The 26,537-nt window shown below is 37.6% G+C and overlaps 1 protein-coding gene across 6 annotated transcripts in view; it reads right to left on the bottom strand.

Moving 5' to 3' along the window:
- The window catches only part of DZIP3 (DAZ interacting zinc finger protein 3), a 131,686-nt gene that overhangs the window by 15,290 nt on the left and 89,859 nt on the right, over positions 1-26,537 (bottom strand). For 4 of the 6 annotated variants that reach the window (XM_005905919.3, XM_070368853.1, XM_070368864.1 and 1 more), the window contains 9 exons: positions 21,155-21,180; positions 16,322-16,487; positions 14,486-14,578; positions 14,235-14,362; positions 12,039-12,107; positions 9,472-9,568; positions 7,143-7,246; positions 4,699-4,786; positions 2,316-2,417 (listed from right to left, as the gene is read on the bottom strand). In XM_005905919.3, coding sequence (XP_005905981.2) covers positions 2,316-2,417; positions 4,699-4,786; positions 7,143-7,246; positions 9,472-9,568; positions 12,039-12,107; positions 14,235-14,362; positions 14,486-14,578; positions 16,322-16,487; positions 21,155-21,180 — 873 coding nt within the window. The remainder of the gene's footprint in view (positions 1-2,315; positions 2,418-4,698; positions 4,787-7,142; positions 7,247-9,471; positions 9,569-12,038; positions 12,108-14,234; positions 14,363-14,485; positions 14,579-16,321; positions 16,488-21,154; positions 21,181-26,537) is intronic. The other 2 variants (XM_070368858.1, XM_070368861.1) reach the window with 2 other exon arrangements.

Raw genomic sequence — 26,537 nt, 5'->3', positions numbered from 1 at the left:
GATGCTCTTGAAGTGTGTTGTTGGAGAAGACTCTTGAGAGTCCCTTGGACTGCAAGGAGATGCAACCAGTCCATTCTGAAGGAGATCAGCCCTGGGATTTCTTTGGAAGGAATGATGCTAAAGCTGAAACTCCAGTACTTTGGCCACCTCATGCGAAGTGTTGACTCATTGGAAAAGACTCTGATGCTGGGAGGGATTGGAGGCAGGAAGAGAAGGGGACGACAGAGGATGAGATGGCTGAATGGCATCACTGACTCGATGGACACGAGTCTGAGTGAACTTCGGGAGTTGGTGATGGACAGGGAAGCCTGGAGTTCGGCGACCCACAGGGTCACAAAGAGTCGGACATGACTGAGCGACTGAACTGAACTGAATTCAAACCTGGAAAGCCACATCAGACATAAGCAAGTCTCTGAAAAGGATGAGGATGTAGAGGTCAAGGTTAGATAATGTTTGTCAGTTACAGTGTCACATGTAGCTTTCACAGACAGCTGATGCCAGTCTGATTCCAGAAAACTCCAAAGAACAACTCTGTATCTAGCTTCCAAGTCTCTGGAGCCATTTTATGTTTAGAGTCATGGGAGAGTTTACAACCTACAGGCAAAAGGCAACAGGGTTTTTAGAAATCCTACTATGTTACTTCCCATAGAACTAAAGGGAATCTGGGATTTGTCATCTATGCAACACATTCCTTATCAGAATTGGCAAAGATGTTGTTCAAAGCCTAGAATAAAAATATCCGTAATACAAAGCTCCTATAAAACTTGAACTAATCAAAAATATAAAGGGCAATCCTCTCATTCTAAACTAAAGCCCAAGCATATCATAGAATACTTTCTCAGCTCTAAATTCTGCTTTTGAAACACAGTATTGCTGCTAAGTCGCTTCAGTCGTGTCCGACTCTGTGCGACCCCATAGACTGCAGCCCACCAGGCTCTGCCGTCCATGGGATTCTCCAGGCAAGAACACTGGAGTGGGTTGCCATTTCCCTCTCCAGTGCATGAAAGTGAAAAGTAAAAGTGAAGTCACTCAGTCGTGTCCGACTCTTAGTGACCCCATGGACTGCAGCCTACCAGGCTCCTCTGTCCATGGGATTTTCCAGGTAAGAGTACTGAAGTGGGGTGCCATTGCCTTCTTCAAAATTCTGCTTTTGAAACACAGTGTAACTCCACACAATTCACATATTAACAATTTTTAAGTTCTTTGATATACTGAACTAGTATTTGTAGAAATAATATTTTCAAAGTTCTATTACAAGCAGAAATGCTAATGTCAAAAGTGATCTACCCCTAAATATATCACAGCTTTTTTTTTCTTATCCTCAGATCTGTTATCATAATAAAAGCTATCATCTAGTGGTTCTGTTCCAAAAGGTCTTTTGGAAAGCTGTATGAGTTTATTGGGCTAAGGTACTATGTTTCACTTTTTTCACTTTTTACCCCACTATGTTTCCCAGAAGGCTAACATAAATAGTATGGCATAGAGATTAGTTTGTCTGATGAAGACCCATTTATCCCTAGCCACAATCAGGGAAGGGACCTAAATGAAAGCTGTCTTTGATGTTTAAAGGTAAGAATAGAAGATAAAAGTTAAGGAAACAAGGTCTGAAGTAGAAGTGGAGGAGTGAAGTCCAGCCTGATAGGGTATTATGCTGAGAGGTTTCAGTAGTCTAGTGGTAATTTGAGAGCATTTGGGAATTCTGAGCATTCATCAGTTTTCTCCCACCATGTAAATGTGATTGACAAGATGAATGAGCATACATTACCTCTTTAGATATCAAACGCATTACTAAAATCCAGTGATACAACCTATCTCTTGGCCTCAGCTGAGCCAACAAACTAGTCATGCCATCTGTAGATGATACAACAGGAATGGACGTAATTACAAATGATACGCACATGTGCCCTATCCACTTTGAAGACACATGAATGTACTGCTCATTAAGTGTTTTACAGTTCTCACCATTTTATCAAGATGAGGATGGTGATTGTTCAAAATCATATGCAACTGATTCTTGAACAACACAGGTCTGAGTTGTGTGGGTCCACTTACATGCCTATTTTTTTCAACAAATATAGTCCCTGTATTTTCATTTTATAGATCTTTAAATGCAGAGAGAGTTTGCATTTGATACATGGAATAAAAAAACTAGGGTTTGAGTCTTGATTCTATCCAAACTGTTTCAGCTTTCTACTCTTGGGTAGTCATTTATCAAATCATTGTTTTCGAGTAGAGCAGTACTCAGATTCCTGACTGCATGGGGGGTTGGCACCTCCCAACCCTTGTGTTGTTCAAGAGTCAACTGTATTTCTTACCAGTATCTCAGGACTGGGAGGTGGTGGAGGAAGCTGGATTGGAGGCAATGTACTCAAGGCAAACCCTTGCTTCACCTTGCTAATTTGTTCATTGTATTGTGTCTAATATAAGAAAAGAAACAATATTTTACAGAAAAATCAACTTCAAAGGAAAAGCATATGGAAATACTTGATGTAGTTTTGAATAGTACAACACAGGTTAGTGATTCTCAATCTAGTATGCCAAAAATAATATAAAAATAATTTTTGATATAAAACAACTCTATACATCACTCTCCATAAATGTAAATATTAATAGTTGTGTCTTTAATAGTGTCTATTGAGTGACAAGGTATGACACATAATTCACAGATCTCTGTGATAATTCCTCAGTGTTTCCATAATTTTTAGCCCCCAAATGGTAACCACTGATTAAAGTAAACAATGTCTAAAGATCAAGAAGATGTAAATAATATACTAGCTGATCAATATGGGAAAAACGTATTTGTAACAGCTTGCTGCTGCTACTGCTGCTAAGGCGCTTCAGTTGTGTCCAACTCTGTGCGACCCCACAGATGGCAGCCCACCAGGAGCTTCACTACTTGTAAATGTTCGTTTTGGAAATGGAGGGAAAGGTTTAGAAAAAACTGATTAAATGTCCACATTTTTTTTATCTTAAAAGTTATACCTTTAGCTTTCTCCAGTTCCCCATATAGCTTTGTTTTTTTCCTCTTGGATTCTGCCAAAAGTAAGACTCCCAACCTTGAAGTTTAAAAACATACTTTCTAGATTATTGGCATTTTGGTCCCCATTTTGCTTTCCATATTACTTTGTAAACAACCCACAAGAGTGGAAATAAAAAATTTTAAAACATTTAGAAACTTTCATATACAGGACATGTTCTTAGAAGAAAACAATGATAGAGAACAAAGGGCAGATCTTTTGAGGCCAGAACTTTTAATAAACCCAATTAAAATGCTAGGCATCACTAAAAGCTGAGGATGAAAGAAACAGGGAAGACCAACAAGGACAAAGCTAGACAAGTAGATAGTGCTTTGAAGCAGCTCTTTATAACTGAATGTCATTGTTTTCCTGGCAGTATTATGGAATCACAAAACATTCAACATTATATATCAACTATAATATATAAATATGAAATTATTCTAAAAACAAATGAATAAACTAATAAATATTCAGTGGTTTACCTCTTCACAGATTACCTTTAGCACAGTCCTAATTCTATTACATGAATAATTAAGAATTTATTACTTTGCATTAGGGAGTAATTATTTATACATAAGAAGTTTAACATTGAAAACTAATATAGGTATTCTTGACCTTCCTTTTAATTCTATAAACATATAATTACTCAGACAAAGTTAAAACATCCAGTTATGATTGGAGCACAGTTAGCTTTGGAATTCTATGAAAATTAAGTGTGAGGCACAATTTTTGAATGTACCATTTACTAAACCAAGAACCTGAAAGAAGACACGTGAGAGTTAGGATGCTATCTACAATCAACTACATGGAAGTAATCAAATTTCAAAAAGGCATACTTTAATAATTGCAATGAAAAACATGTTTTCCTTAAATTTCTGTTGTCGTTCAGTCATGTCCAACTCTGTGAACCCATGGTCTGCACCATGCCAGGCTCCACTGTCCTTCATTATCTCCCAGAGTTTGCTGAAACTCATGTCCATTGAGTCAATGATGACATCCAACTATCTTCTCCTCTGTTGCCCCCTTCACTTCCTGCCCTCAGTCTTTCCCAGCATCAGGTCTTTTCCAATGAGTTGGCTCTTTGAAACAGGTGGCCAAAATATTGGAGCTTCAGCTTTGGCATGAGTCCTTCCAATAAACATTCAGGGCTGATTTCCTTTAGAATTGACTGATTTGCTCTCCTTGCTGTCCAAGTGACTCTCAAGAGTCTTCTCCAGCACCACAGTTCAAAAGTATCAATTCTTCAGTGCCTGGCTTTCTTTACAGCCCAGCTCTCACATCTGTACAAGGCTACTGGAAAAATCTACTTTGACTATATGGACCTTTGTTGGCAAAGTGATATCTCTGTTTTTTAATACACTGTCTAGGGCTTCCCTCATAGCTCAGTCAGTAAAGAATCTGCCTGCAATGCAGGAGACCCAGGTTCGATTCCTGGGTCTGTAAGATCCCCTGGAAAAGGAAATGGCAATCCACTTCAGTATTCTTGCCTGGAGAATCCCATGGAGAGGAGCTTGGCAAGCTACTGTCCATGAGGTCACAAGAGTCAGTCATGACTTACTGACTAAACCATCACCAGGTTTGTCATAGCTTTTCTTCCATTTGTTTTTAATATTAGATTTTTTTTTAAGTGTATACCATCTACACCGTTGAGTCAATTTACTCTAAATACTTCATGACTTACCCTGAGGAATGCAATCTTGTTTCTAACATCTGTCACAATGGCATTCCAACTGTCTACTGCAGCCTTTAATTGAAGTGATTTTAGGTTGCTGGTACAAAAATGGAAACACAAAAAAAAGTTCTTTGTATATGCCACTTAGATTTCCAAAAGTTTCTATTATGTTCCCTAGTATATATGTAAATAAAACAACAAAATTACCTCTATCACCAGTTGCCTCAAATGGGAAGAAAGTTGTATGGAAGGACTTGTTATTAAAAGTTTTAAAAAAGACTAGGAAACAAAGACAAGATGTCTTTTTTGAACAGTGGATATAACCTCTGCTTCCAGAACACTAAGTTTTTTCTATCTTGGCAATATTTTTTAGGATATACTATAAAACCTTTGTACATGAATCCCTCCACTGAAGAAGGCAGGCAAAGAAGACCAAGTAGGGAAATTGCCCTAGCCATCTAGTTTGGTTTCCCAGGTGGGTAAAGAACCCACCTGCCAATGCAGAAGATATAAGAGACGCAGGTTCAACCCCTGGGTCAGAAGATCCCCTGGAGGAAGGGATGTCAACCCACACCAGCATTCTTGCCTGGAGAATCCCATGGACAGAGGAGCCTGGCGGGCTACAGGGCAGAGTCATGGGACATGACTGAAGTGACTTGGCACTCACACGTGCATCAGTGCACGAGCAATCTCAAAGATGTTGACTCATCTTGGAAGCAGGTTTTGGACCATTTTCACATTAACCTTGACATCACAGGGCCATGGTTGGCCTATAAGGCTCTTTTGTAAATTAGAAAAAGATATTTCCTACAAAAAGGCAAATCACAAAGAAGTACCTCTTTTACAAGGATGAATTATAGATTTCTGTCTCTATAAAATGTATAAATTGCACAGACACAGCAGCTCTGCCAAGCAGCCCACCAAATGATTTAAGTAAAACAGTTTTAAGGTGTTTAGGGTCTGGTATCTCTAGAAGAGAGATTTCATGTGGCCTTTCAGAAGGTTCTATCTGTTGTAACATCCCCACCCCAAAATCACCCAGCACAATAACTTTAAAAGAGCCTAACAAGTTATCACTGAGATCATCTCATACAAAGAAGCTTGCTGCTAAGCTGCTAAGTCACTTCAGTCATGCCCGACTCTGTGCTACCCCAGAGGTGGCAGCCCACCAGGCTCCCCCGTCCCTGGGATTCTCCAGGCAAGAACACTGGAGTGGGTTGCCATTTCCTTCTCCAATGCATGAAAGTGAAAAGTGAAAGTGAAGTCGCTCAGTCGTGTCTGACTCTTCTCGACCCCATGGACTGCAGCCTACCAGGCTCCTCCATCCATGGGATTTTCCAGGCAAGAGTACTGGAGTGGGGTGCCATTGTCTTCTCCAACAAAGAAGCTTGATAATATTCTAATTTATAGAGCATCATTTCCCCCTTGAGGAAGCACAGACAGACGGATCACTTATAACGGTGCTTCCCTGACCTGAATGTACATCAGTATATCCTGCTGCTGCTGCTGCTAAGTCGCTTCAGTCGTGTCTGACTCTGTGTGACCCCAAAGATGGCAGCCCATTAGGCTCGCCTGACCCTGGGATTCTCCAGGCAAGAACATTGGAGTGGGCTGCCATTTCCTTCTCCAAAGCATGAAAATGAAAAGTGAAAGTGAAGAAAGTGAAGTCGCTCAGTCCTGTCTGACTCCTAGTGATCCCATGGACTGGAGCCCACCAGGCTCCTCCTCCCATGGGATTTTCCATGCAAGAGTACTGGAGTGGGTTCCCATTACCTTCTCCACAGTATATCCTAGGAATCTTGTTAAACATCAGAGATTCTGATTCTTCAGAACTGAAGAATGATGATTATATTGAAATAATAATCGTTAAAAATAGTGATGCATTGGTCCCAGAGATGTTTAACTCAATTAATTCCTTAAGTTTAAAGGTGTACCTGGTAAAATTACAAATTAAAGAAGAATCCTATGCAACCTGCCCAAAATTTGAAAACCATTCATTTGTAGCACAGTAGCAAACTGCCTTTAACACAGTTTTTTAGGTATTAATGATGATTTTTCCCTCAGTGCATTTTTCCAAAGGCATTTCAAATCAAGCATTAAGAGAAAAGAATTAGAAAAAGTTTTCCAGTTGGAATCCACCTTGTTTTGTAAATATCTGGTCTTTATGCATGTCTCTGACTGAGACTTTCTATCTGCTTCATTGCTAGAGGATGGGAAAAATCTGCTAGCAGCTATTACTGCACTTAATAGACTTCTCCGTGCTACAGCAGGATCAACAAAGTAAAAGCTCAAAGTGATTAAATGACATCTGAGGGTTTAAAAAAAAAAAAGGCTTCTTCATTCCAAAGATTCTGATGTCATATATGTAAAACACAACACAGATTATGTTCAACCTTGGAGCCACCTGTGAGATCTCAGAGCTCAAGACACATTAAGGAAGAGGGAGAGGTTACCTTGCTGCCATATGAGTCGCCCTGGCAAGCTGACTGAGGCATTCCTTTTCAGTCTGCTCTAGATGAAGCAAACCAAAATCTCTACGACACTGTAAGAAATATACCTACAGATTTTTGAGAGAAAGAGAAAGAAGTGAAAGGTGTCCTTATAGAAGAACACATTTTTCTTCAAACATTTCAAGTAAATTTAAAGCTATTTTAAAAGATCTCTTCTAATAGTACCTGAGCTTCTTTCCTGACCATAACACATTAAAGCTCTTTGATCAATCCTGAAGTTCTACTATTTTTATTCAAAAGTTACTCGGTTGGTAAACATTTCAGAACATTAGTTTTCAAACTTGCATATGCAATGGAATCATCTCAGAAACTTTAAACAATGGTGCTTTGGTTCCAGAGATTCTAATGTAATTGATTCTAGGTGCAGTCTGGTAAATGGGGTTTTTAAAAGCTCTCATATTATGCAGCAAAGTTTCAGTTCAGTTCAGTTCAGTCACTCAGTCGTGTCTGACTCTTTGCGACCCCATGAACCACAGCACGCCAGGCCTTCCTGTCCATCACCAACTCCCAGAGTTCACTCAAACTCATGTCCATCGAGTCAGTGATGCCATCCAGCCATCTCATCCTCTGTCGTCCCCTTCTCCTCTTGCCCCAATCCCTCCCAACATTAGGGTCTTTTCCAATGAGTCAACTCTTCGCATGAGGGGGAGAAGTATAGGAGTTTCAGCTTTACCATCAGTCCTTCCAAAGAAGACCCAGGACTGATCTCCTTTAGGATGGACTGGTTGGATCTCCTTGCAGTCCAAGGGACTCTCAAGAGTCTTCTCCAACACCACACTTCAAAAGCATCAATTCTTCGGCACTCAGCTTTCTTCACAGTCCAACTCTCACATCCATACATGACCACTGGAAAAACCATAGCCTTGACCAGACAGACCTTGTTGGCAAAGTAAAGTCTCTGCTTTTGAATATGCTATCTAGGTTGGTCATAACTTTCCTTCCAAGGAGTAAGAGTCTTTTAATTTCATGGCTGCAATCACCATCTGCAGTGATTTTGGAGCCCAAAAATATAAAGTCTGACACTGTTTCCACTGTTTCCCCATCTATTTGCCATGAAGTGATGGGACCAGATGCCATGATCTTAGTTTTCTGAATGTTGAGCTTTAAGCCAACATTTTCACTTTCCTCTTTCACTTTCATCAAGAGGCTTTTTAGTTCCTCTTCACTTTCTGCCATAAGGGTGGTGTCATCCGCAAAGTTTAAGCACACTCAAAAGAAGTCCTGCTGTTTGACTTTTGTTTTAATTGATGAAGGAGTAAGAAAACAATGAGACCATATAGGACTATGCCATCCAAATGTGGCTTGGAGATCATCTAGTCTGATGTCTCTCCATGTATTATTGATGCATGGTCGTTTGGCCTTTGTTTTTTTCTATGGATCACTCAATATTCACTGAAGGTAGCTTACTATACTCTTGGACAGCATTAAGTGTTTCTAAAATTAATAGCTGAAGTAGAAACTTTCCAATTAAAAGCAGTGAAAAAGTCTATAAACTTGAGTTCTTAAGGTAATCTGAAGTCATTTTCTTTTTCCAGTTAAATTTAGTACTCCAATACATCACTCTCCAGGGATTTTTGGTGCAGATATCAACCTTTGATTGTTGAGCTCTGGATTTCAGAGTACTCTGTTAAAAATAGACCTTACCCATGACAAAGGTGAGAAGGTTTGTGATGATTTTAATGTCAACAAGCTCTCCAAAAATTTGAATTTTATTTTACATCGTTTGGTTATCTACAAATAAAAATTATACACATACATAAAATCATATTTCTTTTGAGAAATCCTAGCTGTGGTGTTCAAAAATAACTTAGGAGAGACTGGATGACTTTCTAGGGGAAGAGGTAAGTTAGTTTTTGACTGGAATGTATGGTGTGTGTGTGGTTTTGAAATATCTATACAGTTAAACGGAAAAGAAAGGATTTATTATAGCAGCAGTGAAATATTATTCTTAGACATTTGGCTTAGTCACCTGGTTTAATAAGAATTTTCCAAAATCAGTATGATATATATACTGAAGCAAACCAATTTCTTGGAGTCATTTGGGGGAGAACAACATAAGATCATCAACCTTCAAGTAAACATACAAAACGCCAATGAGTCAAAAGAAAAGCACAAGAGTTTGAACTGGGTTTTTCTGGCTGGTCCTATGATGTTTTAATTCTGTTTATTCAAAAAACAATCTTTTCAAAATTCTTTAGTATTTTAGTATTTACTAGTACACAAGTAAAACTTCCTTCCCCAACTCCATCTCTCTCTCTCTTTTTTTTTTTACCTCAGCTGTTAAAGCCCTGCTAGTTTCTGCATTCAGTTTGTTTAAGTATGTTTTAATCGTGCTTTCCAGATTATGCTTCTCCATTTCCCACTGAGATCTGAAATATATGATAATTAAAGAGTCAGTAACATTGCAGCAAGGTCAGACTCTTCCACTTTATTCAGGAGGCACACAGATACAAGCTATTCAATGAATAGGAAATGATTTCCTGAAAACTATACGGCACATAGAAGCAAGAAGAGACACTGCTTAACCCTTAGTGTTATCCTTTACTATCATGAGTGTGGAAGGTTTAAAGTTGTCAGTACAGAGGTTATGATTTAAAACTTGGCTCTGAAATCAAGCTGTCTGAAGATGAATCTGACCTTCATAACTTATTAAATGTGAAATCATGGCGGATTCATTTCGATATTTGGCAAAACCAATACAATATTGTAAAGCTTAAAAATAAAATAAAATTAAAAAAAAATGTAAAATTAAAAAAATAAGATCATTAAACTTTCAATTGCATCTAAAGAAAAAGAAATCATGAACAAGTTACTTCTCTATACCTCAGTTTCCTCACATAGAAAAATGGAGAAAACTATATTACTTACCTCAAAGAGTTGTTGCGAAACATTCATTCGGATAATATATTTCAAGTACTTGCATCTGGCACACATTTAGTACTAAGTAATAAGCTATTATTATTAACAAATTTTACATCAAATAAAGTTTCTACAAGCCTTTTTATGTTACAACAATAGCAACCACCCCTGTAATAAAGCTACATTACTGTATTAAAATATTTTATTGGTTATCTCAGTGCTCATATTCAGTACCTCAGAATGAAAACAATTCCTGTAGGTTGAGAAAGAGAGGAGGAGATGCTGATAAGGATACTATTTATGAAGGACATTATGGAAAATGGCTACCTATGAGGTTTCTCTTTTTCCTAACCCATTTCAACTTCCTACACTTGAGCCCCAGAACACTAGACCATACATACCAAATTATATTCCCAATGAAAGCATTTAATTGGACATATAGCATTGTAATAGGAACTTTTTCACAAGGCTTTCCTCAATGCTTTATTATTAGAAACATCTGGATGCTTTGTCAATACCTGACAAACATTTATGAGAGGCTTGATAAAAAATATGTTGTTAATATCCATTAAGGCCAGAGTATTTTGAGGGGAAAAATCATAAAATATGGAAGAGTCAACAAAAAGGAATTACAATGCCATTGAATGTTGTGAAGATTTTGCCTATGAGAGAAAAAAATTAATTGGATTTCATCAATGAAGTAAAAACACAATCCACAGAATGGAAGAAAATATTTATAAATCATGTATCTGACAAGAAACTTGTGTCCAGAATATACAAAGAACTCTTAATAGTTATAAGAGAAAAAAGTGAAAGTGAAAGTCAGTCACACAGTCAAGCCCGACTTCGATCCCATGGACTGTAGCCTGCCTGGCTCCTCTGTCCACGGAATTCTCCAGGAAAGAGTACTAGAGTGGGTTGCCAGTTTCTTCTCCAGGGGATCTTCCTGACTCAGGGATCGAACCCGGGTCTCCTGCATTGCGGACAGATTCTTTACCAACTTAGCCACTAGGGAAGCCCAGTGAAAGAGAAACAATCTAATATTACAAATATTTAAAGGAAGTAAATGGACATTTCTCCAAGTAGATACACAGACAGACAGTAAGCACACGAAAAGATAATTATTAGGAAAATGCAAATAAAAACCACAAAGATACATACCACTTCACAAATACTATGATGGGTGAAACAAAAACAGGTAACATAAGTATTGGTGAGAATGTAGAGAATCAAAATACTCATACATTGCTGGTGGGATTGTAAAATGGTATAGTCACTTAGAAGACAGTCTGGCAGTTCCTCCAAAAGTTAAACACAGAGCTTGCTGCATGTCTTACCAAGTCTACTCTTAGGTATATACCCAAGAGAACTAAAAGCATATGTCCACACAAAAAATTTGTACACAAATATTCTTAAGAGCATTACTGATAATAGTCAAAAACTGGAAACAAACGAAATGTCCATATAATGGAATATTATTCGTCCATAAAAAAGAAATGAGTATTGATACCTGCTGCAATATGGATGAACCTTGAAAACATCATGGTAAGTGAAAGAAGTTAATCAGAAGAGGCATGTATTATATGACTCCATTTAATGGACATGAAATGTCCAGACCAAAAAAAAAAAAAAAAAGAGTAGTGGTTTCCAGAAGTTGGGGGAAAAGAGAATCAGTGATTTCTAATGGATCCAGGGTTTCTTTTTAGGGTGATAAAAATGTCCTGGAATTGGATAGTGGTGACAGTTGTAATCCTCTGTGAATATACTAAAAACCAAGTAATTGTATACTTTAACAGGGTGAATCTTATTCTATATGAATTAGATCTCAAAACAATTATAAAAAAAATGTATGAATCAGAACAAAACTTAGCCAGTTTCATAAAGCAGTCACAGATAGCAGTAATGATTGCAATAAAGGGAAAAGAACTCATAAGCCCTAGTCTCTGACAGTAGTCTATTGTAGGACCAGCTGTTTGTTACCTTTTCATAGAAAGTTGCTCTTTAAGGTTCTTGATTTCATTATCTTTAGCATGGCTCTGACGCTGTAATCTAAGAAGAAAGAATGCCATAAAATGTTAGAAATCATTTGTTATTAATAGTCAGAACAATTCCATTTGTGGCTGAGGAGGAACCAAGTATGTCCATCTTTTGTCAGAGTGCAGCACCTGTGTCCGGGGGGAGTGGTGTGGAGCTACTGGTGTTTGGCTGGAGTAAATGTGTAGTGCCAAAAAGGTTTCATGTTATTCTATCTTCCTTTCCCTCATCATTTGGTTAAAGGGAACAGACTTTTCTTGGTGCTTTAGTGCTCCCCTCCCCTCCTCCCCTGTGCTTACTAGCAATTCTACGTTGGAGGTTTCTGCAGTGCCCTGTCTAGTATACATGGAAGGCAATAAGAAAAATCACTGTCACATCATTCTTCAAGTTCCAAGGTTTCTAGACAGTCACCTTTCTTCTTCTACCTTTCAGAGTCTTCCTATGTTCGCTGTGTTCTATCCAGGGTGTTTTAGTTTTAAGGAGGACCTGAAACTCAAGAAGCTACTACCTGTTGGTGAAGTGGTGGTCCCTCTATTGTATGTAATTTTAATCCTCTCATATTAATCTATATTTTCCACAAGCTCACAGTTAATATCTGATACATCTTGGCATCTTTTACATGTCCTTGCATAATTGTTTGCACACCGTGGGAACCTGATAAATGTTTGATGTCCTCACACAATGAACACACAAGCTAGAATTTTTCATGAGAACACTTGATTAGAGAATTTGATGGACTCAGCTTTTTATAACTGGTTGCTTACACTGGGTAAGGTATCAGAATTGAAGAGGAACATCTTAGATAGTGAAGGAGAAAGGCAGCTGCATGGGTGGCATTGCTTTTCTGATCTCTGATGCTATGTAACATACTCATGGATTGGTCATTATCTTCCAGGCTAAAAGACAAAGTTTTGAATCCTGAAGTGTGGTTTCTTAAGTGATGTCAGCCAGTTTAGTTTGCCCCACCTATTTTAGGTCCACAAACCTGAAAGTGTTTGCAAGTGATATCATGTTGCCAGAGGTATGGCATCCTGTTCTTCCTTAAAACTCCTTCAGGTTGAATGATATGTTATGTGGGAGAAAATTTAAGACCAAAATCTCTGTCAAGCATTTTTCCAATTTTCCAATTGGCATCATGGGTTCCTTACACTGAGGTACTCCCTAGAACCTATTTTCATTATTAGCAGTCTAGGAACTGCTGCTGCTGCTGCTAAGTCACTTCAGTCGTGTCCAACTCTGTGCGACCACAGAGATGGCAGCCCACCAGGCTCCCCCATCCCTGGGATTCTCCAGGCAAGAACACTGGAGTGGGTTGCCATTTCCTTCTCCAAAGCATGAAAGTGAAAAGTGAAAGTGAAAGGTCGCTCAGTCATGTCCGACTCTTCGCAAGCCCGTGGACTGCAGCCTTCCAGGCTCCTCCGCCCATGGGATTTTCCAGGCAGGAGTACTGGAGTGGGTTGCCACTGCCTTTTCCACTAGGAACTGCAGTGGATTTCAAATCAGATATCATGAATGACTGGTATTTTGTGGTATCACTGTTTATCAAAATAATATGTTACAAATTATACTACTATTTCACTCAATAGTGGTTTGAGCCAGTGGCTAGATTAAAAAGAACGGAGCAGGATACTAATTTTCCATATTAAATCAGAATTTTTAGTCTTAGGCATTTAATACTTAAGGTTGTAAGAGATATGAGATTGATAGGGGAGAAAAGATTCTCCAGGAATTTGATTTGTTTTCAATATCTTGTGCTTAAAACACACTCTCAGAAACCAACATTAAAAAGTATAAAAGTGAGTCAGTGATGTCTTTGAGAAATGTAATTCTCATATGCTATAAACCAGCCAATCATTAGTCACATTTTTACAAATTAGAGCCATGACCTGAAAGTTAATTATCATTCTCATGTAATTCTATTATCTTCACACTTATTCAGCCAATATATGAAAAGCTGATATACAGAGTGAGCAGTTGCTTATTTCTCAATCCAGCTGGCAAAGCAAAAATACAGTGGGTTTTTTAGCAAGTGCAGTCCTTGTGGTTGGCAGTTCCTAATGTGCAGTCACAATGCCACCTAGTGGCTACATAGGGATTATCTTTTAACACAGGATTTTCTTCTATCAACAGATTTGCACTTACTTGGACATCTTACTGATTCCAAAAGCCACTTGTTGGTTAAGAGATGCGATGATTTTATCTTTCTTTTTAATCTGCATTTGGTTTTCTTGCCACCACAAAGTCACTGTTTTCAACTGTCTTTTGAAATCCTGATTAATGAAAAATATTATTTCAACTAATTTTGTTCAAGTCTTCAGAAATTTAAAGAAAAAAATTGGACTCTTCAAAAACTATCTCTAACTTGCCTCAGATCTAAGGGCAAAAGTACTTACTTCACACTGATAGTGCAATTTACAAAGCTGCTGTTGTCGAGCGAGCTTTTCCTTCTCAGTTTCTCCATATTCTGTAGTTATCTTGGTTGAGCCCTATTGAGCAAATGGAATATGAATGCTTTATTTTTCTCTTTAAAAAAGCACTTAGGGGACTTCCCTCGTGGCTCAGTGGTAAAGAATCCACCTACCAATGTAGGTGTCATGGGTTCAATCCCTCTCCTGGAAGATCCTATATTCTGTGGAGCAACTAAGCCTGTGCTCCACAACCAGAGAAGCCACCGCAATGAAATGCATGCATACCGCAATGAGAGAGCAGCCCCCACTTGCCACAGCTACAGAAAAACCCACACAGCAACAAAGACCCAGCACAGACAGAAATACATAAGTAACTTTAAAAAAAAGCACTTAATATGACAGTTGTTTAAAGGAAAAGCACTACTATTTTAGTTATTTGGTGGGTATTTAAGTTGCTAACTCACGCATTATAGCTTTCAATGCAAACATCATTCTCTGATTAGTTTACATAAATCTACCTCTCTCCAATCACAGCATTCACTGAACAGTACCAGAGTTATTTGTCTGCTGCTGCTACTCCTGGATAATGTTAACTGCAAGCTCACCATTTTTAAAGTTTTTTTCATAATGCTTTTGTTGTCACAAGATCATATGAAGAAGGTACTTGATATTCCTGTTTTAGAGATGATAAAACTAGGTAACTTGCCCAAGGTCACACAGTAAGTGAAGAGCCAGAATTCTAACTCAGGCAATCGTGATTGCTCAAGTCCCTAATTATTACCTTAGGAATTATCACCTTAGGTTAATGTTCAATTTCTCCACTGGATTATAAACACTATCATCACAGGGACCATATCTTGGCGTACCTCTTGACACAAAGTAGGTGCTAAGTAATTTTTGAAAAAATGAATGAATAAACATTTTTCAAAATGTGTGTGACATTTTGATTCTGAGTTCTCATAGCTGTTGAATGAAAACTAAAGACCCCATATTTAAACCTTAGTGTGACATCCAAAGCCTAGAAAATGTCATTTCAGTTAAACTTTATGTATTTTAATTGGAAAGGAGACAGAAAGATATGACAATCATACTAATGTACTATCAGTCAGAGAATCATTTGCACTAACTGTTGCCTTAGACAATCAATATTATCGATACTATATACTATATATTATTATACTTAAACCCTGGAACAGGTTATCATAAAATTATCTCAGTATAAAATTCTCATGGGTAAGTAAATCCTGTGGTTTTTCACACACACAAAAAAAAGCTTTCATAGTTTTGTCTCATTAAGTGCTCTGTTAAGCACATAGATCATGCTCACGTGCACCTTCATATATGTATGTCATCACCAGCACTGACTACTAACAGGAAAGGAATCCAAAAAAGTGTTGTTATTAATATTTTTGTAGATATTTCTTTGTAACAGCCAAGTTTAATTATCTAACAAGTGAAAGTAGCTTTGTTTTATAAAACTATTTTCCTAATGAAATTTAATCCAATGGGATTATGCTAGGGTATTTTTTCTTCCTTGGGTTATTTGAAAACTCTTTATAAAGTATGCATCTGTAATCAACTCTGCCCAATACTTAAAACCAGGAAATGGTTTGAGGACTGAAGTGAAGAGTTTCTAGTTCCTAGAGTTCTTTTTTATGTCAGCCATCCCTCTGTCCATCCTTTCCTACTTTTTCTTTTTCCTCACAAACACAACGTAAATCACTAGGTTAATATGATGTTCCAAGAGTCATGGGGAGAAAATGGTTAACAATTATTCTGGAAGAAGGAAGGCAGGACTGTACCCCCTCCAATCAGGCTTACCTGCTGTATCATGTCCAGAATATGCAATTCATCCAGACTACAGAACTTGTCTTCAGTCGTAGAATCTTCTTGAATATTGCTTGCATCATCTTTCATAAATCTACTGACTGCATACAGATTTGCTTGTTCCTTCTTCAACTGCTCTTCCTTTCCTATCATATTTGGGCTATAGTGGTGACATAACCAATGTGACTTTTTATAACTGTATAGTGTTTTTCATCTAAGCCATTATTTCCCAAATTAATATTGTACTGGTCTTATGAGATGCTTAGATCAGAAAGGTTCAAAGTTTGGACAGTGCCGATACCATGTATTTCTTTTGGAGACTCACAATCAATTTTAGCGTATTTGAGATAGCACTCAACTGAGGTACCTATTCTGTTCATAGTAGTGCTTCTAAGAATTATGAGACCATGGAGTTCATTTTTCAAGTTATAATTATGTTAATTATATATCAGTTACTTTGAGAAACAATACTTTGGGAAATATTGACAAGCATTTCCACATCTGCCATATTATTTAATCATTACAGTATTCCTTACAGGCAGGTTGGTTTGATCAACTTCAGTGCTTAGGTCTCATGTATATTTAAATAGAGGGCTCCGAATAGTAACATACATAAAGCAGATTTAAGATGGAGGTTTGTTTTTTAACAGGGTTTTTTTTTTTTGTAACAAGATTTTATTCAAAAAAAAAAAAAAAGCCGTAGTAATAATGAATTTCAGTAACTAGAAACCACTGAGAAAAGAAAGGAAATACTATAAGTACAATGGCAATTAACTCATTTTTATGCATATGTCTAAAATTTAAATGCATGCTAGTATCATTTCAGTTGGCCTACTATTTAGTAGCTATGAATTTCCTTCCTAATCTCACTGAATAATAACAAGAAATAGTACTTTTACATATAGCATGATAAAAATTACTTGACTTTATTAGCAAATAGAAAGAAAATAGATGCATTAGTACTTATTTTAGGTCAATGAGATCTAGAAAAAAGGACATATTATGCTTGTAGAATAACTTGTAAAACACTATAGAACAGTCATTACATATCACTGAAGTATTCTAGACTAACTCAAACATTTTGGAAAGTTCAGTGAAATAAATTACTTGTTTAGACCACAGTTCCAAAACTCAGTTTTCCATATTACTTCAACAGTTTTTTAAAATTTATATTCTTCCTGAAACCACAACAGATGCAAAAATATGAATTTATACTTTTGAAAAGCTAGAAAAGGTTACTTCTAAATTTTTAAAGTATGATAATAGCATTGTGATAATATAGGAAAATATTCTTCTATTAAAGAGATGCAAACTGAAGCATGTATAGATAAAATTATACAGTTTTGAGACTGAAAACACTCAAAAAATAAATATGAAGGGAAGAATGAAGCAAATGTGGGAAAACAATGAAAACTGTAAAATCAGGATGACAGGTATACCTACAAACATAGATATACTGTTATACTGTTATTATTCTCTTTACTTTTGTGTGTTTTGAAATTTTTCATTTAAAACAAAGTTCCCTGGGTGATTTGATGATCATCCAGGTTTGGGTCTATGGTATAAGTGAAAAGAAGCAAAATGACTGATTATACTGTTTCATCCTTTAATAATTTACATTTATGGTATCTAGACATAAACTTACTTTTTCACTAGTCATAGCAAACACTCTTTTCCAACAACCCAAGAGACAACTCCACACGTGGACATCACCAGATGGTCAATAATGAAATCAAACTAATTGTGTTTTTTGCAGCAAAGATGAAGAAGCTCTATACAGTCAGTAAAAACAAGACCTGGAGCTGGCTGTGGCTCAGATCATGAGCTCCTTATTGCCAAATTCAGTCTTAAATTGAAGAAAGTAGGGAAAACCATGAGGCCATTCAGGTATGACCTAAATCATCCTTTATGATTATACAGTGGAGGTGAAGGAAAGATTCAAGGGGTTAGATCTGGTAGACATGAGTGCCTAAGGAACTATGAACAGAGGTTTATAACACTGTACAGGAGGCCTTGATCAAACCACCCCAAAGAAAAAGATGTGCAAGAAGACAAAGTGTTGTCTGAGGAAGCTTTCCAAACAGCTGAGGAAAGAGGAGAAGTAAAAGGCAAGGGAGAAAGGGAAAGATAGACTCAACGGAATGCAGAGTTCCAGAGAATAGCAAAGAGAGGTAAGAAAGCCTTCTTAAATGAACAATGCAAAGAAATGGAGGAAAACAATATAATGGGAAAGCCTAGATATATCTTCAAGAAAATTGGAGATATTAAGGGAACACTTCACGTAAGGATGGGCATGATAAAGGATAGAAATGATAAAGATCTAACAGAAGCAGAAGAAATTAAGAGATGGTGGCAAGAATACAAAGAAAAACTACACAAAAAAGGTCTTAATGACCCAGATAACCATGATGGTATGATCACTCACCTAGAGCCAGACATCTAGGAGTGTGAAATCAAGTGGGCTTTAGGAAGCATTACTAGGAACAAAGCTAGTGGAGGTGACATAATTTCAGCTGAGCTATTTAAAATCCTAAAAGATGATGCTGTTAAAATGCTACACTCGATATGTTAACAAATTTGGAAGACTTAGTAGTAGCCAGAGAACTAGAAAATGTTAAGTCTTCATTCCAATCCCAAAGAAAGGTAATGCCAAAGAATGTTCAAACTACTGTACAATTGTGCTCATTTCACATACTAGCAAGGTTATGCTCAAAATCCTTCAAGCTAGGCTTCAGCAGTATGTGAACCGGGAACTCCCAGATGCACAAGCTGGATTTCAAAGAGGCAGAGGGACCAGATTATTGGATCATGGAGAAAGCAAGGGAGTTCAAGAAAAACATTTACTTCTGCTTCATTACCTACGCTAATGTCTTTGACTGTATGGATCACAACAACTATGGAAAATTCTTAAAGAGATGGGAATATCAGACCACCTTTCCTGTCTCCTGAGAAACCTGTATGCCAAGAATTAACAGTTAGAACTGGACATGGAACAACTGACTGATTCAAAATTGGGAAAGGAGTACATCAAGGCTGTATATTGTCACCCTGCTTATTTAACTTATGTGCAGAGTATATTATGTGAAATGCCAGGCTAGATGAATGAATCAAGATTCATTCATTCATACCTGGAATCAAGATTGCCAGGAGAAATACCAACGACCTCAGATATGCAGATGACACCACTCTAATGGCAAAAAGTGAGAGGAACTAAAGAGCCTCTTGATGAGGGTGAAAGAAGAGTGAAAAAGTTGGCTTAAAACTCAACATTCAAAAAACTAAGATCATTGCATCTGGTTACATCATTTCATGGCAAATAGAAGAGGGGAAAGTGAAAGCAGTGACAGACTTTATTTTCTTGGGCTCCAAAATCACTGCAGATGGTCCAGTGACTGCAGGCATTAAATTAAAAGATGTTCACTCCTTGGAAGGAAAGCTATGACAAACCTAGACAACATATTAGGAAGCAGAGACATGAATTTGCCAACAAAGGTCTGTATAGTTAAAGCTGTGGTTTTTCCAGTAGTCATATAAGGATGTGAGACTTGGACCATAAAGAAGGCTGAGTGCTGAGAATTGATGCTTTCAAACTGCAGTCCTGGGGAAGATTCTTGATGGTCCCTTGGACTTCAAGAACATCAAATCAGTCAATCCTAAAGAAAATCAACCCAGAATGTTCTTTGGAAGGACTGATGCTGAAGTGGAAGCTCCGATACTTCGGCCACCTGATGTGAAAAGCCAACTCACTGGCAAAGGCCCAGAAGCTGGGAAAGATTAAAGGCAAAAGGAGAAAAGAGCAGCAGAGGATGAGATGGTTAGAGACCCTCATCGACTCAATGGACATGAATTTGAGCAAACTCTGGGAGATAGTGAAGGACAGGGAAGCCTGGTGTGCTGCAGTCCACGGGGTCACAAAGAGTCAGACAAGACTTAATGATTGAACAACAACAACAGACATAACCTTAAAAAGACACAGACATACACTATCAGTTTAGTGGCTCAACTTGTTGACAGAGAAAGTGAAAACCCACCTTAGATGATGAACTACTAATGTACCAAGTGGATCATGTCCATTATCAATGAGAAAATATCAACTACAAGATGCTTTAAAGCTAACAAAGTATGTTCTTGTTACCATTTTAAAGATAAGTATGTCCTTATAGAGAGTTCTCTATAGCTACTTAACAAAACTTTTAACTGATCTCTTCATAGGATGTCTCCCCTACTTCCTTCCTCTACTACACTGTCATTAATCATGTTGCTGGAGAATATAGCTCACAATTATCTTCAGACATTAAAAGGTGTTCAGTAAAGGTTCAAAATTCACTGTTAACAACTGGGATTATAAAAAAAATAAGAGATTAATTAAACAAACCAAACCACATGAAACTCTTTTTGTAAAAGGGGTTACTGGGACAAAAGATAATCTGTCTTTAAGGTTAAATGTTATTTCATCTACATTGGCTAACTGTAATCTAGACTGTATTTTAAAAGATTTTATGCTGGAAACAAATTTAGTCCTTGAATAAAGCAGTAGGCATTGGATGACTCTTGAGTAGCCACACAGAAAAATGTAAGAGATTCTATTCTCCCAAAACAAGTGATAATTTAACTTTCTGTCACTTTCAATAAAAAACAAGTGATAATTTAACTTTCTGTCACTTTCAATAAAAAACCCGACAACTTATTAAGATAAAAAAAACTGTCTTTTCTTCTCTTAAGAATATTACCATATTCTGAGAATATGTACCAAAGCAAGGTTGTGTCATACTGGTAAAGCACACTTGAAAGTACTAAGAAAAATTTTAAAATGAAATAAATACTTACATTTGCTCTTCTTTTGATTCCTTATTCTGAAAAACAACATCAAGAATTAGTATTATATATTAACTATGTTGGTACAGTACCTAATCTAACTGAATTTAGACATTTCTCAAGTTTTGGGGGGATTCTTGGTGGCTCAAAGGTCTAAAGAATATGCCTGTAATGCAAGAGACGTGGGTTTGATTCTTGGGTTGGGAAGATCCCCTGAAGAAGGGCATGGCAATCCCACTCTAGTATTCTTGCCTGGGAAATCTCATGGATAGAGGAGCCCAGCAGGCTACAGTCCATGGGGTCACAAGGGCTGGACACAACTCAGTGACTATACCACCACCACCACCAAGCTTTCTGACCACAACCAAAATAAATATATTTTACATTATGACTTAAATGCACTTACATAGCTATTTTTATACACAAGCATGAAACTGAAACATAAGTTCCATGAAACAAATCTTACTCATATTATGTGTGCTATGGACTACATGCTTGTGTGTCTCCAAAATTCTTACATTGAAACCCTAACCCTCAATGTGATGGTAATTGGAGGTATGGCCATTGGGAGGTAATTAGATTTACACGATGTGGAGCCTTGATGACAGGATCAGTGCCATTATAAGAAGAGATCAGAGAGCTAGCTTGCTTGCTTGTGCATGCTCACTCACTCTTTCTTCAACATGTAATAATATAGCAAAAAGGTAGCTATAAGAAGAGGGCCTTCTTCTGCATATTAAGAAGAGGGCCTTCACCAGACACTGAATTGGCTAGTACCTTGATCTTGAATTTCTCAGCCTCCAGAACTATGAAAAACAAAAATCTTATTTAAGCCATCCAATCTATGGTAGTTTGCTATAGCAGCCTAAACTAAGATAATGCGTGAGGAACTCTAGAATTTTTTTATTCATACTAATTATTTTCCTTTTCTAAAATTATAGCTGTGGCCTACCAAATCGATTTTGTTATCTAACCACTGAGTCATGAAACACACACACAAATTCAGATAATGGAAATGAGTGTTGAGGTTGAGTTTGTACCTATTGCTATATCTTAGGACAGGGTATATGTAATTCTCATTTATGAAATCAGACACTAATTACAAGCATTCTTGAAAAATCTACATGTAAAGAGAAAGCAGACTGATATACTAAGAATCTTACAGGGAAAAAAATGCTAGGGAGATCACAATTGGGAGGAAAAGTTAAATAGCCCTAAATTTTATTTTCATTAAAACAAAACTATAAAGGCAACCTATTAAATAAAGGTAATATCAATGACACAACATATCAATTATTCAGATATCACCCTTCTACTAAGAGTATCAATTATTGTCATGTAAATTACAGTATTAATTTCTACTATCATCTCTTGTTTACAAAAAAATTCTGGTCTCTTTCCCCACAGATTCTATGATAAACTTACTAATTTGTTTTGCTTTATTGTCTGCATACTAAGAGGATTTTTGCATTTCATTGTCTGATCAATGTCCAGTGCCAATTTGATTCTACAATTTAGAATTATCGACTCCTGCCTTGAGTGTACCTGAATAACTAAATTGAAAACAGCTTTGGTTGTTCATAATGAATACATCTTGGAAGGAAAGTTATGATCAACCTAGATATAATATTGAAAAGCAGAGATATTACTTTGCCAACAAAGGTCCGTCTAGTCAAGGCTATGGTTTTTCCAGTGGTCATGTATGGATGAGAGTTGGATTGTGAAGAAAGCTGAGTGCCGAAGAATTGATGCTTTTGAACTGTGGTGTTGGAGAAGACTTTTGAGAGTCCCTTGGACTGCAAGGAGATCCAACCTGAAGGAGATCAGTCCTGGGTGTTCTTTGGAAGGACTGATGCTAAAGCTGAAACTCCAATACTATGGCCACCTGATGCAAAGAGTTGACTCACTGGAAAAGACTCTGATGCTGGGAGGGATTGAGGGCAGGAGGAGAAGGGGACGACAGAGGCTGAGATGGCTGGATGGCATCACCGACTCAATGGACATGAGTTTGAGTGAACTCCAGGAGTTGGTGATGGACAGGGAGGCCTGGCGTGCTGTGATTCATGGGGTCGCAAAGAGTCGGACACGACTGAGCGATGGAACTGAACTGAACTGAACTGAATGAATACATCTAGTATAATCAGTTCCCCAGCTACCCAAAAGTACATCATTTTTATGACACCTTTCCAAAGCTGAAATGGCATGTGTTAGTTACTTAGTCGTGTCCAACTCTTTGCAACCCCATAGACTGCAGCCCACCAGGCCCCTCTGTCCATGGGATTCTCCAGGCAAGAACACTGGAGTGGGTTACCATTTCCTTCTCCAAAAGGAACTATACAAACTGAAGAAATAATTACAGGCATACCTTAGATGTAATGAAGGTTTGGTTCCAGACAACCTCAATAAGGTGAATATTGCAATAAAGCAAGTCATATAAATTTGTGATTTTCCTGGTACATATAAAAATTATGTTTATACTATATTGCATGCAAGTAAGTGTGTGATGATAACATTATGTCTTAAAAAAAGAATGTGTATAATTTAATTGTAAAATACTTTATTGTTAAAAATACTAACCATCATCTAAATTTTCAGCAAACTGCAATCTTTTCTTTGGTATATGGTCTTGTCTTGGTGTTGACGGCTGCCGACTAATCAGGGTGACGGTTGCTAAAAGTGGCAATGGCTGTGCTAATTTCTTAAAATAAGACAACAACAAAGTTTATCACGTTGATCAACTCTTTCTTTCACAAATGATTTCTCTGTAGCATGCAATGCTGTTTTGATAGCATTTCACCCACAGTAGATCTTCTTTCAAAATTGGAATCAGTCCTCTCAAACCCTGCAGTTAAGTTTATGTCATCTTCTAATCCTTTGTTGTCATTTCAACAGTATTTATGGAACTATCACCAGGAGTAGATTTCATCTCAGGAAACTACTTTCTTTGCTCAACTGAAAGAAGCAACTCTTCACCCATTGAAGTTTTATCATGAGATTGTAGCAATTCAGTCACATCTTCAAGCTCCACTTCTATTTCTAGTTCTCTTGCTATTTTCACATCTGCAATTACTTTCTCTACTGAAGTCTTAAATCCATCAGTGTCATATGAGGGCTGGAATCAGCTTCTTCCAAACTCCTGTTAATGTTGATATTTTTACCTCTTTCCATTAATTATTAATATTTTTAATGGCATCTAGAAAGGTGAATCCTTCCAGAGGTTTTCGATTGACTTTTCCCAAATTCATCAAAGGAATCACTATTTATGGCAACTGAAGCCTCTCAAAATGTATTTCTTAAATAATAAGACTTGAAAGTTGAAATGACTCCTTCATCCACAGGCTGCAGAATGGATGTTGTGTTAGCAGGCATGAAAACAATATTAATATCATTGTAGATTTCCATCAGAGCTCCTGGGTGACCAGATATACTGTCAATGAGCAGTAATATTTTGAAAGAAATCTTTCCTTCTAAGCAGTAAGTCTCTAGAGTAGGCTTAAAATATTTAGTAAACCATGTTGTAAAGAGATGTGTTGTCATCCAGATATGTTGTTCCATTTCTAGAGGGCAGAGTTGATTTAGCACAATTCTTTTTGCTAGGATTTTCAGAATGGTAAATAAGCACTGGCTTCTACTTAAAATTACTAGCTACATCAGCCCCCAACAAGAGAGTCAGCCTGTGTCTTGGAGTTTTGAAGACAGGCATTACTTTTCTTCTCTAGCTAGATGAAAGCCCTAGATGGCATCTTCTTCCAATAGAAGGCTGTATTGACTACACTGAAAATCTGTTGTTTGGTATAGTCACCTACATTAGTTATATTCGCGAGGTCTTCTGGATAACTTTCTGCAGCTTCCACATCAGCACTTGCTGCTTCACCTTATAATCTGAAATGATAGAGATGGCTTCTTTCCTTGAACCAACCTCTGCTGGCTCCAAACTTTTCTTCTGCAGTTTCCTCACCTCTCTCAGCTTTTACAGAACTGAAGTGCCTTCCTCTAGATTAGGCTTTAGTTTAAGGGACTGTTGTGGCTGATTTAATATTCTATCCAGAACACTAAAGTTTTCTCTATATCAACAATAAGGCTGTTTCACTTTCTTATCACTCCTGTGTTCACTGGAGTAGCACTTCTAATTTCTTTCAAGTATTTTTCCTTTGCATTCACAACTTGGCTAAGTGTTTGGCATAAGAGGCCTAGCTTTAGGCCTATCACAGTTTTCAATATAACTTCCTCACTAAGCTTAACAATTTCTAGCTTTTGATTTGCAACGAGAGACCTGCAACTCTTCCTTTCATTAGAACACTTAGCGGCTATTAACTTAGCAAGGTTATTAATTGCTCTATTTCAACAACTGTTGCATCTCAGGGAACAGGAAAACCCAAGGAGAGGGACAGAGATGAGGGAATAGCTGGTTGGTGAGTGAAAGTCGCTCAGTGATGTCTGACTCTTTGTGACCCCATGGACTGTGCAGTCCATGCAATTCTCCTGGCCAGAATACTGGAGTGGGTAGCTCTTCGCTTCTCCAGGGGATCTTCCCAACCCAGGGAATGATCCCAGGTTTCCCACACTGCAGGTGGATTCTTTACCAACTGAGCCACCAGGGGAGCCCTGGTTGGTAGAGAAGTCAGAATACACACATTTATCTTTTAAGGTCACCATCTAATATGGGCATGATTTGTACCAGCCCAAAACAACTGCAATATTAACATCAAAGCTCACCGATCACCTCAAGTGGGATTTAACCCAGGGATGCAAAGATGGTTCAATATTTACAAATTACTCAATGTAATATACCACAATGACTGAAGAACAAAAATCATATGGTCATCTCAATAGATGCAGAGAAAGCTTTTGACAAAATTCAATATCTGTTTATGATAAAATTTCTCCACAAAGTGGGTACCATTTCTGTCCTTCATTGAGCCCATCTTTGCATGAAATGTTCCCTTGGTATCACTAATTTTCTTGAAGAGATCTCTAGTCTTTCCCATTCTTTGGCCACCTGATGTGAAGACGTAACTCATTTGAAAAGACCCTGATGCTAGGAAAGATTGAGGGCAGGAGGAGAAGGGGACGACAGAGGATGAGATGACTGGATGCCATCACCGACTCTATGGACATGGGTTTGGGTAGATTCCAGGAGTTGGTGATGGACAGGGAGGCCTGGCGTGCTGTGGTTCATGGGGTCGCAAAGAGTCGGACACGACTGACCAACTGAACTAAAGCACAGGAAAGAAAAGCAAAAGTAAACAAATGGGACCTAATTAAAAACTTTCGCAGAGCAAAGGAAACCACTGACCAAAATGAGAAGACAACTTACTGAATGGGAGAAAATATTTGCAAACAATATGACTAAAAAGGGGCTAATCTCCAAAACAAACAGTTCATACAATTCAGT

The sequence above is a fragment of the Bos mutus genome, chromosome 1, assembly GCF_027580195.1.
Source record: "Bos mutus isolate GX-2022 chromosome 1, NWIPB_WYAK_1.1, whole genome shotgun sequence".
NCBI classification, from domain to species: domain Eukaryota; kingdom Metazoa; phylum Chordata; class Mammalia; order Artiodactyla; family Bovidae; genus Bos; species Bos mutus.
Note: the sequence above shows the minus strand (reverse complement) of the source record. Positions and strands in the feature narration are given on the sequence as shown.